The sequence below is a fragment of the Capra hircus genome, chromosome 8, assembly GCF_001704415.2.
Source record: "Capra hircus breed San Clemente chromosome 8, ASM170441v1, whole genome shotgun sequence".
Classification (NCBI taxonomy): domain Eukaryota; kingdom Metazoa; phylum Chordata; class Mammalia; order Artiodactyla; family Bovidae; genus Capra; species Capra hircus.
In genome coordinates, this window is record NC_030815.1 from 111,796,088 (window position 1) to 111,810,761 (window position 14,674).

At 54.9% G+C, this 14,674-nt stretch overlaps 1 protein-coding gene across 4 annotated transcripts in view; it reads left to right on the forward strand.

The window, feature by feature from the left end:
- PXDN (peroxidasin) overlaps nucleotides 1-14,674 on the forward strand; it is a 65,778-nt gene that overhangs the window by 18,151 nt on the left and 32,953 nt on the right. For 3 of the 4 annotated variants that reach the window (XR_001918486.1, XR_001918487.1, XM_018052738.1), the window contains exons 2-4: nucleotides 6,218-6,289; nucleotides 7,198-7,269; nucleotides 13,346-13,417. Coding sequence is in view for 2 of the 4 variants with exons in the window: in XM_018052738.1 (XP_017908227.1) it covers nucleotides 6,218-6,289; nucleotides 7,198-7,269; nucleotides 13,346-13,417 (216 nt within the window). In the remaining 2 variants the exon portion in view is untranslated. The remainder of the gene's footprint in view (nucleotides 1-6,217; nucleotides 6,290-7,197; nucleotides 7,270-13,345; nucleotides 13,418-14,674) is intronic. The other variant, XM_018052739.1, reaches the window with a different exon arrangement.

Sequence of the window (14,674 nt, forward strand, 5' to 3'; positions counted from 1 at the left end):
GTGGGAACCACCAGCCCGCAGGGAGCACGATTCCGCTGGGGCCGTGCCCCCTGGCCTGTGGGTTCCGTTGGGGCAGGGCCTGCGTGTCCTCCAGTGCCCTGGACTTGTCCCGCCATCTGCACAGCTGACCCGGCAAGGCCTCTTTGTCCCCCAGAAACACCGGCGCTCTCCCTGCAGACAGACATTGCTCCCATGTCAGACAAGGCTCTCTGTGTTTTGCAGGAATCTGCACGGCGGGGGGAGGAAAAAGCAGACCCTGGAGCCTGGCCTTTTGCCCTGCTGGCTGGACACCCTTGACCTCTGTGACTCTGAGCCCGTCTGCTTCAGGGTTGGCCGTGGGTCACTTTGTGCCACAACAAGAGGGCCGAGGGCCGGAGCCTGGGTAGCCAGGACTCCGCTGCTTGGGACGGCTCCGTCTCTGAAAGTGAAGCGGTCTTTAACAGGTGTGGGGCTGAGAGGGGTGCCCTGGGCGCGTGGGAGGGACCGCCCTTCTCGTGGTGCAGGGGACACTGAAACGCCCCTTGTCTGTGTGGGCCCTGTCGCCTCAGAGACGGCGTGTCCAGCCCCCCTTCAGCAGGACTGTCCCCCGTGACGGGCGCAAGTCCTTCTGCCCTTGCCCGCCTTTCTCAACGCTTGTCTGCCTGCAGCCTCTGCCCCAGCTCTGTCCCTAACCTGTGCGCACTTCACCAGCAGACGCTGCTTTCGCTTCGCTGACCTCACTGCTGTTTCTGTTGGCTTCTCTATTTTACTTGAATTTTTTTGGCTGTGCTGCAAGGCTTGTGGGAGCTTAGCTCCCAGACCAGGGATGAAACCTGTTTTCTCAACAGTAAAAGCTGGAGTCCAAACTACTGGACCACCAGGGACTCCCCTTTGTGGTTTTAAGTTTGAGTGGTTTTAATTTGGGTGCAGAGGGGAGTGGGCGCCTGCTGCACCTGTCGGTGACACGCTTCTGGGGCAATTAGCGAGTCCTTAACACAGATCTGGTCCAGGGAGACGTCTAAGGCCAGGAGGACGCGCTTGGCTACACAGGGTGGAGCTTTGGAACTGCTTCCCCAGGCCACGCACCGAATCCTGCTGCCGTGTCCAGGGCCAGGGGCGCACCCGTGCAGGGGCTGGGGACCTGTGCTCGGAGGGTGTGCCTGCCGCCACGGTCCACAGGCCATCCTGACCTTCTCCTCCCATGTGCTGCCCTCTCCCGGCTCTGGGGGTCCCTGCCCCCCGCCCGGATGGTGCAGCCACCCTCAGCCACCTGGTCCCCAGGCTCTCGCGTGTCAGCCTCAGGCTCCTGGGGCCCTGGTTGCTCCGCATCCTTCTGGGGGCAGAGCCCAGGTCTGGACCCCAAGGGCCATCTCCCAAGGGCCGCCTCCTGAGACACTGGGCAGATTCTGAGACCGGGCTCCTGAGGGCCGCCTCCTGAGACATTGGGCAGAAACCTCCCAAGACGCTGGGCAGATTCTGAGGCCGGGCTCCCGTGGCACACGGGTTATGTGGCCCATGAGTGTTTGTGGATTCATGGGCGCTTAGCAAGTGCATAGGTGTCAGTAGTCAGGACGCGTGTTTATCCTTCAGCCTAGCAGCAACTCTTCTAAGAGTCAGCCCTATGAAGACATCAGTGACGATGTGAGTCTCTGAGCCTGTTCGGAAGTGATGGGCCAGTCATGAAGGGATGGGCCAGTGGGGACCGATGGGCCAGTGGGAAGCGATGGGCCAGTGGGGAACCGATGGGCCAGTGGAGACCGATGGGTCCGTGGGGACGGGTGGATCGGTGGGGACCGGTGGGTCGGTGGGGACCGGTGGGTCGGTGGGGAACCAATGGGCCAGTGGGGACTGATGGGCCAGTGGGGAACCGATGGGCCAATGGGGACCGATGGGTCAGTGGGGAACCGATGGGTCCGTTGGGACGGGTGGGTCATTGGGGACCGGTGGGTCGGTGGAGAACCAATGGGCCAGTGGGGACCGAAGGGCCAGTGGGGACCGATGGGCCAGTGGGAAGCGATGGGCCAGTGGGGAACCGATGGGCCAGTGGGAAGCGATGGGCCAGTGGGGAAGCGATGGGCCAGTGGGAAGCAATGGGCCAGTGGGGAACCGATGGGCCAGTGGGGACCGATGGGTCCGTGGGGACGGGTGGATCGGTGGGGACCGGTGGGTCGGTGGGGAACCGATGGGTCCATTGGGACGGGTGGGTCAGTGGGGACCGGTGGGTCAGTGGAGAACCAATGGGCCAGTGGGGACCGGTGGGTCGGTGGGGACGGGTGGGGCGGTGCAGTGCTGAGGACGGCTCGGAGTGGGGGGAGGGAGGAGGGGGTGCTGGGGACAGGTCGCAGTCACTCCCTGAAAGGACGTGGGGGCGTGTCCAGAGCTCTGAGGTTTGTCCTTTGAAGAAAAGCGTGTTCTCAGCGAGCAGCCTTCTCTGCCAGAAAGGGAGGGAAGTAGACACACGTTCTTGTTTGTATCTTCAAAGAGCATCAGTGGAAGGTTGAGGAAGCGCAGTCTCAAAAAGGGAGGAGGTGAGCTGTGGGGGACAGAGCGGGGTCTTGGGATGTACCGCCTCTTATCATGAACGGCAAACACTTTCACCCTTTCTGTGATGGAGAAAACGGAAACAGGCGTTAATGCTGGCTGTGGGACTGCCCTGGTGGCCCAGAGGGTCAGAATCCTGCTGCCAGGGCGGGCACACGGGGCTGACCCCTGGTTTGGGGCGATTCCACATGCTGCGGACAGCCACGGCCACTTTGGCTCAGCTGCTGAAGCCCAAGGGCTCTCCTGCAGGACTGCAGAGCCTTGCCCCCGCTGCTGAAGCCGAGCCCCTCAGCAGGAGACGCCCTCGCATGGGAAGCCTGAGCTCCAAACCAGAGAGAGCCCCCACTCCCTGCAGCTGGAGAAGGCCCGCCCCCATTGCAGCCAAAACTGAAGTTAAATTAATTAGAAATGATAAAGCTGGTTATGCACTGCACCGGGAGTGGCCACCCTGCACGGTCCACTTATGGGGCTGCGGGCTGCAGACCTGGTCGGGGGGCTGCATGCGGCCTGGGCCTCAGGAAGGCTGTGGGCAGCATGGGCCTGCTGGGCTGGGCAGTCACAGACGAGTCGGATCCCAGGTCCAGTTTGCAGACTCAACCGGGCCCTCGGGGCTCAGCTTGGAGGAGTCGGGTGTGGCCAAGTGTCGCCAGCAGAGGAGGTGGAATCAGCACTGTGACTTGTCTGGAGGACACTGGGGCCTCCTGAGGCTGCCCGGGGGTCAGGGCCTGGGGCAGGGCCGCCACGGGCCGCACTGAGCTTCTGGCGGACGGAACCCGGTGACTGTGGTGCCTCTTCGGCTCGCTGACGTCGAGAGAAACACTGGCACCTCAGGGAAGGCTGGGGTCCCGGAGAGCTGCTCTGTCTGCCCCCAGCTCCTCCCCAGGGAGCCGCCCGTGCTGGCCTGAACGTGAGTGTGAATTACTGTTTATTAAAGCGCAAGGCTGTCTGTGCAGGGGTAGGGGGCTCCTAGGGAGCGTGTCGGTGGTGACAGGGTCGTCACGGAGCCTGAGCTTGGGAGCGGGTCTGTGCTGGCCGTGGCTGCCCAGGTCCTGAGAACTTGACCCAAACCCACAGGCAGTGTGCCTCACTTGCTGCCCAGCGTGGACACAGGCGGCTTCAGGGATTCAAACGCTTTCCCAAAAGGCTCTTACCCCGCTGTGAGCTAGAACCTGTTCTGTCATCAGTTACAGCTATGGAACCGATGAGATTCCCGCCGAGGTTCTGAGCGCTGCCTGAGCTCAGCCAGTGTCCCAGGAGAGCTGCCCAGAGCCCCCGTGAGCCCCTGTGGCTGTCCTAACAAGCACCCGTGACGGGGAGGAGCAAGGCTTAGACTGCAGCCTTCTCTCACTCCCAGAGGCGCGCACCCAAGGTCAAGGCTGGCCCCTTCTGCGGCCGTGGCGGGGCCCTGAGCCAGGCCCCAGTGCTGGAGACCTGCAGCAGTCCTTGGCCTTCCCCCGAGCCGGTCTGCAAGGACACCAGCTGCCTTGGAGCAGGGCCACCTCAGTGACCTCACTTTAACTCAGTCACCCCTGTAAGGACGCCTTCTCCAAATAAGGTCAAGCCTCAGGCCCCAGGAGTCTGGCGTCAGCCTGTGGATTTGGGGGGACACGGTCCAAGCCGTAATCACCCCTGTCGGACTGAATGGAAGAGGTAAAACCAGTGAGTGAGGAATTTTCATGTTTCTAAGACTCTTTGGTAAAGAAAGGGGTCTTTGTGTCTCATTTCCAGGGACTCTCTTGCTTGTTCAATTGATAGATTTTTAATTCAGGCTGGAGAAGGGTGGGAACAGGCAGCTTAGCAGACCTGCTGTCCCTCACGCGGCCCCGGGCCTGACTCCGGCCGCTCTGCGTTCGCATCTGGTGCCGCCCGCTGGCTCCCAGCTGGGGCCCTGGTCTCTCGGGTCCTTGGTCTAGCCTCTGTTCTGCTCATGCATTTATTTCATGTGCTGAGAGGTACATGTGAAATAGCCTCATTTCCCAGCTTGCTTGGTGAGTGAGCTCTGTGACTCTGAGTATCGGGGCCAGACCCCTTCCTGGAGCAGCGAGGTCCAGCTCGGACGTTACAGGAGGAACCACGAGTCTCCACGCCTGCCCGCAGGTGACGCCCTTCTCCAGTCCCTGCAAATATGTCCTGCTGGTTGTCTTAACACAGACCTGAGCGTTCCCATGGGCTGCTGGGGGCAGGTGGATGAGTCTAAAGGGACCTCTTATCTCTCCAGCTGAGCTGTTCAAGATCCTACAAGGCGATGCTGCTCAAGCGCTGCAGTCAGTGTGTCAGCAAATTCGGAAAACTCAGCAGTGCCCACGGGACTGGAAAAGAACTGGAAAGGGTCGATTTTCATTCCAGTCCCAAGGAAAGGCCATGCCAAAGAATGTTCAAATTGCCATACAGTTGCACTCATTTCACATGCTGGCAAGATTACACTCAACGTCCTTCAGGCTACCTATGGCTGATTCATGTTATGTATGGCAAAAACCAACACAATATTTTAAAGCAATTATCCTTAAATTAAAAATAAATAAAATCCTTCAAGCCAGGCTTCAGCAGTACATAACTGAGAACTTCCAGATGTTTGGCTGGGTTAAGAACAGGCAGAAGAATCAGAGATCAAATTGCCAACATTCGCTGGATCATAGAGAAATCAAGGTAATTCCAGAAAAACATCTGCTTCATTGACTGCGTGAAAGCCTTTGATTGTGTAGATCACAACACACTGTGGAAGATTCTTAAAGAGATGGGAATACCAAACCACATTACCTGACTCCTGAGAAACCTGCATGCATGTCAAGAAGTAGCAGTTAGAACCTTCCATGAGGCAACAGACTGGTTCACAATTGGGAGAGGAGTACAACAAGGCTGTATATTGCCACCCTGTTTATTACCTTGTAGGCAGAGTACATGTTGCGAAATACCAGGCTCACAAACTCACACACTGAATCGAGATTGCATGAAATTAAGACGCTTGTTCCTTGGAAGGAAAGCTATGACAAACCTTGACGACATATTAGAAAGCAGAGACATTACTTTGCCGACAAAAGTTCGTACAGTCAAGTATGGTTTTTCCAGTGGACATGTATGGATGTGAGAGTTGGACTGTAAAGGAGGCTGAGCGCCAAAGAATTGATGCTTTTGAACTGTGGTGTTGGAGAAGACTCTTGAGAGTCCCTTGGACTGCAAGAAGATCCAACCAGTCCATCAAAAGGAGATCAGTCCTGGGTGTTCTTTGGCAGGACTATTGCTGAAGCTGAAGCTCCAATACTTTGGCCACCTGTGAAGAGCCAACTCACTGAAAAAGACGCTGATGCTGGGAAAAACTGAGGGCGGGGGGAGAAGAGAGCAGCATCACTGACTCAATGGACATGGATTTGAGTGAACTCCAAGAGATGGTGAAGGAAGGGAAGCCTGATGCGCCGCAGTCCGTGGGGGTCGCAAAGAGTCGGACACGACTTAACGATGGAACATCTCCCCGTAGTTACCTTTTAAACAAACTGTAATGTGAACAGGTTCGCCTGTTATTCAGACAAATATTTGTGTCTTTATCAGTCTTTTCCCAGAGCTGATTCAGCCAAGGATTGAATTGGGAGACTTGATTTCTTAAATGCCTTATTGTTGTTTGGAAACTGAATGTTTAAAGATGACACAGAAAGTGACACTGGCGGATTTCTCTGTAAATAATCCGTCGCTCGTTTCTTCACAGGGATCTTCGCTTTAACAGAATCAGAGAGATCCAGCCAGGGGCCTTCAAGGGGCTGAGAAACCTGAACACATTGTAAGTCCAAACATCTCCCTGGGAACTGGTAGGAAAAGGTGCACAGACCATCACCGCTTTCCCCTGTGGGCAGATCCCAAGTGCTTGGGGTCCCCATCGCCCGCGGAGGGTGGGCGTGGCTGAGCGGGAGAGGCCAAGCCTGCCAGAGGGGTTTGCACTGGAGGTGCCTGCCAGAGGGGTTTGCACTGGAGGTGCCTGTGGGTGGCCTTGGTCCTTGTCTGTCTCGACTGGCAGCTGTGAGCCTGTCCATCCTCTGGGTGTGGTGCAGGCCTGTGCTGGCCACGCCTCCCTGGCAACTCACAAGGACGGCCCTCTTCCCCGGCCCTGAGCCCCCATGGATCCCGGTGGGGTGTGGTGCCATCCACCTGTGTCCCGGTGTTTAGACCCTGGGTGGACAGAGGGAAGGTGCCCTACTCCAGGCTTCTGCAGGCTGTGCTAAGCGCCATGCGAAGGGGTTCTGGCTCTCCCCCAGGAGGTGACTGGTCCATGCAGAGCTCTGTGCCAGGCCTGGGGGCTGTGAGCCTGGTGGGGACATGTGTGGCTCCACCCCTCGCTGTGAAAAGGCTCCCTGGAGAGAGACCCCCTTGAGGACGCCCTGCACCTCCACCGGGGCCTCCCAGCTGGCCGAGGGGAGGACGGGAGAGACGCAGGAGAGGGGGAGCCCTCTGAGCAGGAGCAAGGAGATCGCGCCTCCTCGGCACGTGGAGCCGCTCCTGTGTGCGGGTGTGGACACCGTCCTGTCCACACCCACACTGCTCCTGGTTGTGTTGGTTTGCATTCAGTGAGTGTCAGTATTAAGGCCTGTGGCATAATCCTCGTGTGACCTCCAGAGCAGTGGAAACGACCTCCACAACACAATTCAGAAGTGTCGTTGTTTGTGAAATTCTTACCGAAACGTTTTTTCACAGGCTTCTCAACAATAATCAGATCAAGAGCATCCCTGGCGGGTCGTTTGAAGACTTGGAGAGTCTGAAATACCTGTAAGTATGACCAGCTTCCACACCAGAGTCTGTCATCTGTGTTTGGACTGTTTAATCTTTGAGCTAAATCCCATATTGTTATGAATTATTGCAAATACATTCAAGTGAAAAAGAGGTTTTGTTTTCAGAAGGTGAGTGAAATTTTGGCTGGAAGTTTTTAAGTGAGTTGTTACCAGGGTCAGGTGCTGCTCTGCGTGATTCCTAGGGTTTATCTGCTAAGCCTTAAGTAAATCGGTTGGATAAAATTAAAAACTGCAGTTCTGAAAATCACTGTCTGGTAACGGTAACCCCTGTTGAGCCGTGCAGCTGCTGCTGTGAGCAGCTGACGCGTGTTTTGTGGGTCTGTGCTTTCAGGGCAGTTTTGGGTTGTCCTCAGCTGTGGGCTGATGGAACCTGGAAATGATGAATCCCTTTGGAATGTCACTAATTCGTGAATAACTTTCCCATCTTCACCGAGTGATTTCATCTCTTATTTTTGTGTAAACTTTATTTCCCTTTTAAGAATTTATTTGACTTAATGAGTTTATTAGCACTGAAAGCATTTGCTTGTTGAAGTGAGTTTTGCAGTTAGAAAATGACCCACTCACTTCAGTACTTAACAGGCACTTTTTCTGAAGTTGAAAACTTTAACAAAACCCTGGGCACATTGCTGGTTCTAACAGATCAGAAGTGAGTGTCTTGTGCTTTGAGGAAATTACTCTCAGTTTTAGGATTTTAGAAAACTGTTCAGCTAGAGCCCTTTTAATGAGGGATCTGTGTCAGTGATTTTGGGAAGACGTGTAATTCGTGTGAACCTGAGTGTCTTCGGGCCTGTTACGTTTAGATGAGGGGGTGCTGCTGATCAAGAGCTAACATTAATTCTTCATTGAATGCATTTTCCTCCACAAAGCTTCTTAAAGTGTTGTGTTTACACAGTTTTCTCTATCACTTTAGTTAAAGTAAAGTGAAGTCGCTCAGCTGTGTCCGACTCTTTGCGACCCCATGGACTGTAGCCTGCCAGGCTCTGAGGAGCCTCTCAGCCCGTGGAATTTTCCAGGCAAGAGTACTGGAGTGGGTTGCCATTTCCTTCTCCAGGGGATCTCCCCAACCCAGGATCAAACCCGGGCCTCCCGCACTGTGGGCGAACGCTTTACCGTCTGAGCCACAGGGCAGCCACTATCACTTGAGGGGCAGTATGTTAATTTTTCATTAGCAGAGTTCACACTAAGCCTTGTTGCTCATTTTTAAAATGAGGGAGAGTCCTCCTATTTATTCTTGAGTTTTCGTCTGTTTACTTACGTTCTGGTTTTTTATTTTAAAGCAGTGTAATCTCCTGAAGGGGCTTCCCTGGTAGCTGAGCTGGTAAAGAATCCTCCTGCAATGCGGGAGACTCGGGTTCGATCCCTGGGTGGGGAAGATCCCCTGGAGAAGGGTTAGGCTACCCATTCCAGTATTCTTCCTGGAGAATCCCCATGGACAGAGGAGCCTGGTGGGCTACAGTCCATGGGGTCGCAAAGAGTCGGGCACGCCTGAGCGACTCCGCACAGCACGGCACAAGCTCCAGCAGAAAGCAGAAGCAGCGTCTGTGAGCCGGCCGCCAGTGTCTGTTGTGTGTGCGCAAGTTTAGTCTTTTTTATTCTTTAATTTTTAAACTTTTGGGCGTTTGAATTACCCAAGAGCAACTTATTATTTACTCTGTGATTACATTTCCTGATAAGCAGTTTGGGATACTCCATTTTTCACTTAAGATAATTTTTAGAAATAACATGTTTAATCCTTGTCTGTTGGCGGGATCCCTCCTTAGGTGTCCACGTGCCAGCCTTTCCCTGCCTCCAACCCGAGGGCATCTGAGACACCCACAGCGGCGGGTCCCGGGCTCACCAGGGGTGGGCTGAGAGGTGTTTGGCGATAACAGGAGGAGGTGGGCTAGGGCAGGGCTGCAGCTGTGGAGAGAAGGGGTCCTGTGACCCCACCATCCGGCTCCTGGGGTTCCCGCTTCCTCCCCCAACTTTCTGGAGCTCATCACTAGGGTCCCTCTTGACAGGCACTGACCTAGGAAACTGGGCAACGTGCAGTGTGAATGTTTAAGAAGCTTCCGGAATTGATTATTTTATCCTTAGTTCAGTTCAGTCACTCAGTCGTGTCCCACTCTTTGCGACCCCAAGAACTGCAGCACACCAGGCCTCCCTGTCCATCACCAACTCCCGGAGTTGACTCAAACTCATGTCCATTGCGTCGGTGATGCCATCCAGCCATCTCATCCTCTGTTGTCCCCTTCTCCTCCTGCCTTCAATCTTTCCCAGCATCAGGGTCTTTTCAAATGAGTCAGCTCTTTGCATCAGGTGGCCAGAGTATTGGAGTTTCAGCTTCAACATCAGTCCTTCCAGTGAGTATTCAGAACTGATCTCCTTTAGGATGGACTGGTTGGATCTCCTTGCAGTCCAAGGGACTCTCAAGAGTCTTCTCCAACACCACAGTTCAAAAGCATCAATTCTTTGGCGCTCAGCTTTCTTCACAGTCCAACTCTCACATCCATACGTGATCACAGGAAAAACCATAGCCTTGACTAGACGGACCTTTGCTGGCAAAGTGATGTCTCTGCTTTTTAGTATGCTGTAGGTTGGTCATAACTTTCCTTCCAAGGAGTAAGCATCTTTTAATTTCACAGCTGCAGTGACCATCTGCAATGATTTTGGAGCCCCCAAAAATAAAGTCAGCCACTGTTTCCACTGTTTCCCCATCTATTAAGAAGTTGGCTTAAAGCTCAACAATCAGAAAACGAAGATCATGGCATCCGGTCCCACCACTTTATGGGAAATAGACGGGGAAACAGTGTCAGACTTTATTTTTTTGGGCTCCAAAATCACTGCAGATGGTGATTGCAGCCATGAAATTAAAAGACGCTTACTCCTTGGAAGGAAAGTTATGACCAACCTAGACAGCATATTCAAAAGCAGAGACGTTACTCTGCCGACTAAGGTCCGTCTAGTCAAGGCTATGGTTTTTCCAATGGTCATGTATGGATGTGAGAGTTGGATTGTGAAGAAGGCTGAGCGCCGAAAAATTGATGCTTTTGAACTGTGGTGTTGGCGAGGACCCTTGAGAGTCCCTTGGACTGCAAGGAGATCCAACCAGTCCATTCTGAAGGAGATCAACCCTGGGATTTCTTTGGAAGGAATGATGCTAAAGCTGAAGCTCCAGTACTTTGACCACCTCATGCGAAGAGTTGACTCACTGGAAAAGACTTTGATGCTGGGAGGGATTGGGGGCAGGAGGAGAAGGGGACCACAGAGGATGAGATGGCTGGATGGTGTCACGGACTCGATGAATGCGAGTCTGAGTGAACTCCGGGAGTTGGTGATGAACAGGGAGGCCTGGCATGCTGCGATTCCTGGGGTCGCAAAGAGTTGGACACGACTGAGCGACTGAACTGAACTGAACTGATGGAACCGGATGCCATGATCGTAGTTTTCTGAGTGTTGAGTTTTAAGCCAACCTTTTCACTCTCCTCTTTCACTTACATCAAGAAGCTCTTTAGTTCTTCTTCACTTTCTTCCATGAGAGTGGTGTCATCTGCATATCTCAGGTTATTGATATTTCTCCCAGCAACCTTGATTCCAGCTTGTACTTCCTCCAGCCCAGCGTTTCTCATGATGTACTCTGCATATATGTACATATTTCATTGTTGGTGTTTATTTAATTGGTGAGTGTTCCTTACCTGCTGGAACCCCAGTGACTTCTGGTAAGGAATGAACCTTCCCCTGCACTAAGATTTCCTCATGATGAAATGAACCCTTGAGACAGAACTCATAATCAAAGGGTAAACTCTGATGAAGTAGAGAACTGTTTGTGCTTTCTTATTAGCTCACGACCAATACCCAGTTATTTTTAAGAAAAATGGATTATCCCTGATGTCTTTACCAACATGCAGTGGTTCAGCTGTTGCTCATGTTCTTTGAAACAATTTCTTTACTCTCATCTTTTTGAAGTTCATGCAAGGTGATGTCAGTGTTGACGTTTCGCTTTGCTTTTGATTTGTTTTTGAGAAGTGGGCACAGAAGCCTCCCTTCAGACTCGCCTCCCAGAGGAGTAGCAATAGGGAGCTAATCCTGGACCGGGCGGGGGTCACCACGTGCGGGGCCGTGTTCCAGAGCCTCTGTGTGTTTGTGGAATTTCAGCGACTGATCCGGGAAGACCGCAGTCCCCAGCCTCTTTGGCACTAGGGACCAGTTTTGTGGAAGACAGTTTTTCCGCGGATGGGGGTGGGGATGGTTTCAGGAAGGATTCAAGTGCGTCCCGTTTATTGTGCGGTTCATTTCTGCTGTTACTGCGTCAGCTCCACCCCGATCATCAGACGTCTGATCCCAGAGCTTGGGGCCCCCTGCCGCAAGGCACCGCTGTTCCGTCCATTTTACACAGGAAGAAACGGAGGCAGAGAAGCCTGCATTCTTATTTAAGAGTCAGCGTTCATTGGCAGCCCAGGCATTCAAATCTCCAACCTGGAGAAACAATGTCCTGTCAGGCTGGCACCAGGCCTCCCATTGGGGGCCTTCTGGCTGGTTTAGGTTCAGGCTTGCAGCTCCTTGTGCCGTGGCCTCCGCAGGTTGGTGCCCAGTAAGCGGGGAGGGCGCCTGGGAGGACTGCAGCCCTGGTCCCGCTGGACTCCCCGCACAGACGGCGCTCAGGGAGGGCACGTCCTGGGAGTGCAGGACTGAGCCAGAGCAAAGCTGCTCGCCAGGCGGAAGGACAGGGGCAGCCCAGCCAGGGGGTGTGCAGAGCAGGGCCCGCCCGAGTTACTCTGCAGGGAAGTGTGGGATTTGATTTTCTGTCAGGGGTGTGCAGACAAATTTAGTCTGTCAGGGGTGTCCGGACAAATTTAGTCTGTAGAGCAGGGCCTGCCCGACTTACTCTGCAGGGAAGTGTGGGATTTCATCGTCCGTCTACCCACAGCAGCGATGGCGGGGCGCCCGGGGCAGGTGTCTCCACGTCTGCATGTAGGTGGCTGCAGTTGAGATGTGTTCTGAGGTCCTGGGCAGACAGGCAGACTCAGAGCACACGGGTTTGCAGGGTCGGGGAATCGGACGCTTCCGTGTGAATGTCTTCATCCTCGATGGGCCCCTTCCGGAGCTGGCAGACTCCTCCTGGAAGCACTGGGCAGTGCACACTTGAGGCCTTGAGGGCCACAGGGGTCGGTGTCCAGGGAGCACAGCGTCAGCCGCAGGTTGCTGACACAGCTGCATTTTCCGACACTGAGATTTGAATTTCAGATGATATTCACGTGTCGCCAAATATTCTTCTTTAGAAATTTTCAGTCATTTAAAGACCTAAGAACTGTTCTTAGCCTGCAGGCCATATGGAAATAGGCACCAACCCGTTGCGTGGTTCTCCGATTAGCCTTGGTTGCTTCTGTTTTAGAAGAATGGGGTTTGAGTGGGTGACTGGGTCCGGACAGATTTAGTCTGTACAGCCTCTATTCCCTAGATTATTTCTGGGCATTTGAAAGTGGGCTTCCCAGGTGGCTCAGTGGTAAAGAATCCGCCTGCTAATGCAGGAGACACAGGTTCGATCCCTGGGTCGGGAAGGTCCCCTGGAGGAGGGCATGGCACCCACCCCAGTGTTCTTGCCTGGAGAATCCCGTGGACAGAGGAGCCTGGCGGGCTGCAGTCCACAGGGTCATAAGGAGTCAGGTGCGACCGAGCAGGGACGCACACGTTTGAAACTGTATCGGTGTCAGGCGCAGAACCTTACCTTCAGTGCGTTTTACCTGTTTGTCAGGAAATTTTATTTTCTTCAGGCCCTGAAGCGTGTGCTCTCTCAGGCGTTCATAAACTGCCCGCCACCAACCTGTGAGTCTGGGGAGTGGTGGTCTGGCGTCTCCAGGAGGAGGTTTTCCCCAGATGAAGAGCGGAGCCCCCGTGGAGGAGCTCTCCTTTCTGTGCAAGCGTTCTGTCTGTGTCCTCACGCGATCGTGAGTGTGGACACTGTCTCCAGGCCCCAGCGGAGGTCTCGTCGCCCTCCGAGTGCCTGCCTGGTGCGTGTTAACCCCGTGTTTCTTGTTGCAGCCTGGCACGTGCTGACCCCGTGTTTCTTGTTGCAGCTATCTGTACAAGAATGAGATCCAGGCGATTGACCGGCAGGCCTTCAAGGGGCTTGCCTCTCTTGAGCAACTGTAAGTGCCCCCTGCTCTGGGTGTCTTGGACTTCACCTGCCCCTCACCTCTCGCCTGGAGCGGGCCCTGTCTGCTGCCTGCACGATGCATGTCTGTGCGGGGGGACACGGGGCTGCATGCAGACCACAGAGCCGCGGTGCCCCCCTCCGCCTGCCCCCACCCATCCAGGCATCTGCGTCGCGCCTTGGGCCCTGTGCTCCCAGACAAGGGCCAGCAACACCAGCTGACCTCTGCCCCTCCGTGTTGGAGACAGCCTCGCAAACAGCTCTGAACAGCTGGAGGTCTTCTGGGGAGAAGTAGGGACGAGGAGGCGGTCATCCTCGCACAGCATTTCCTGTTTGTGAATCTGCACGTTGAGGCTACTTCCCTCGCTCATGACATCATTATTTTGGAGAAACAATTTTCCCCCATGTGTTTCCAGTTAGGGAACACCGGATGCCGTTTCTGGGGCCTCATGTGAAGTCCTGCTCTGCTGTAAAGTCAGCCTGTCCGTTTTAAGCAGAGCTCCTGGTCAGAGGCGTTTCTCTGGCCTGCTCATTACTTGGCCAGCCCTGGGCTGTCCAGCACTGGCCTGCAGTCACCATGTGCAAGGCAGTGTCGTCCCGCGGTGCCTCGGTGGAGGAGGATGTCTTTGGTGTTTTGTCGGTTGGCAGGACACGGAAGCTTCCCTGGAGACCTCGAGGCGGAACTGGGGAGGCCTCACCCGAAGCAGGAGCTTCCAAAGCACACGCTGGGCTCGTGCTTAAATACCTGTTTATTTATTCGGCTGAAAGCTGCTTTCCCAGCCCGCTGTGCTTGGCGTGGACTGGACTGGGGGGAGGTTGGCCTGAGGGCTGCGTGCATAGAGGTCAGGCCATTGCAGGGACCCGTGGGCGTCTGGAGAGGCGCTGGGGAGGGAGGCTCCCTGGAAGCATGTCCCCACGTCCCTCTTGGTGTGAAGGGCTCGGGCTGGGCAGGACACGCTCTCAGGAGCCAGGTGAGGCTCCGGCCTTGGGGTTGGGGGAGTGAGCTGGGTTGTTTTGGAGGAAAACAGAGTCTGGGTGGAACGGGGAGGAAGGGAGTGGCACCCCCCGAGGCGAGATGAGGTCTGTATGGACGCCCCGTGACTAAGGCCCTGGGGACTTGGGGCGCGTCCTGCAGACCCCGGGGAGGCGCTGGGCAGGGGTCTCTGCTGCTGAGACTTGGGGGTGAAGAGGCAAGCGGCTTAGACCCAGGCCTACCCGCGCAGAGGCCCCTGGGAGAAGGGGCGTGTCCCTA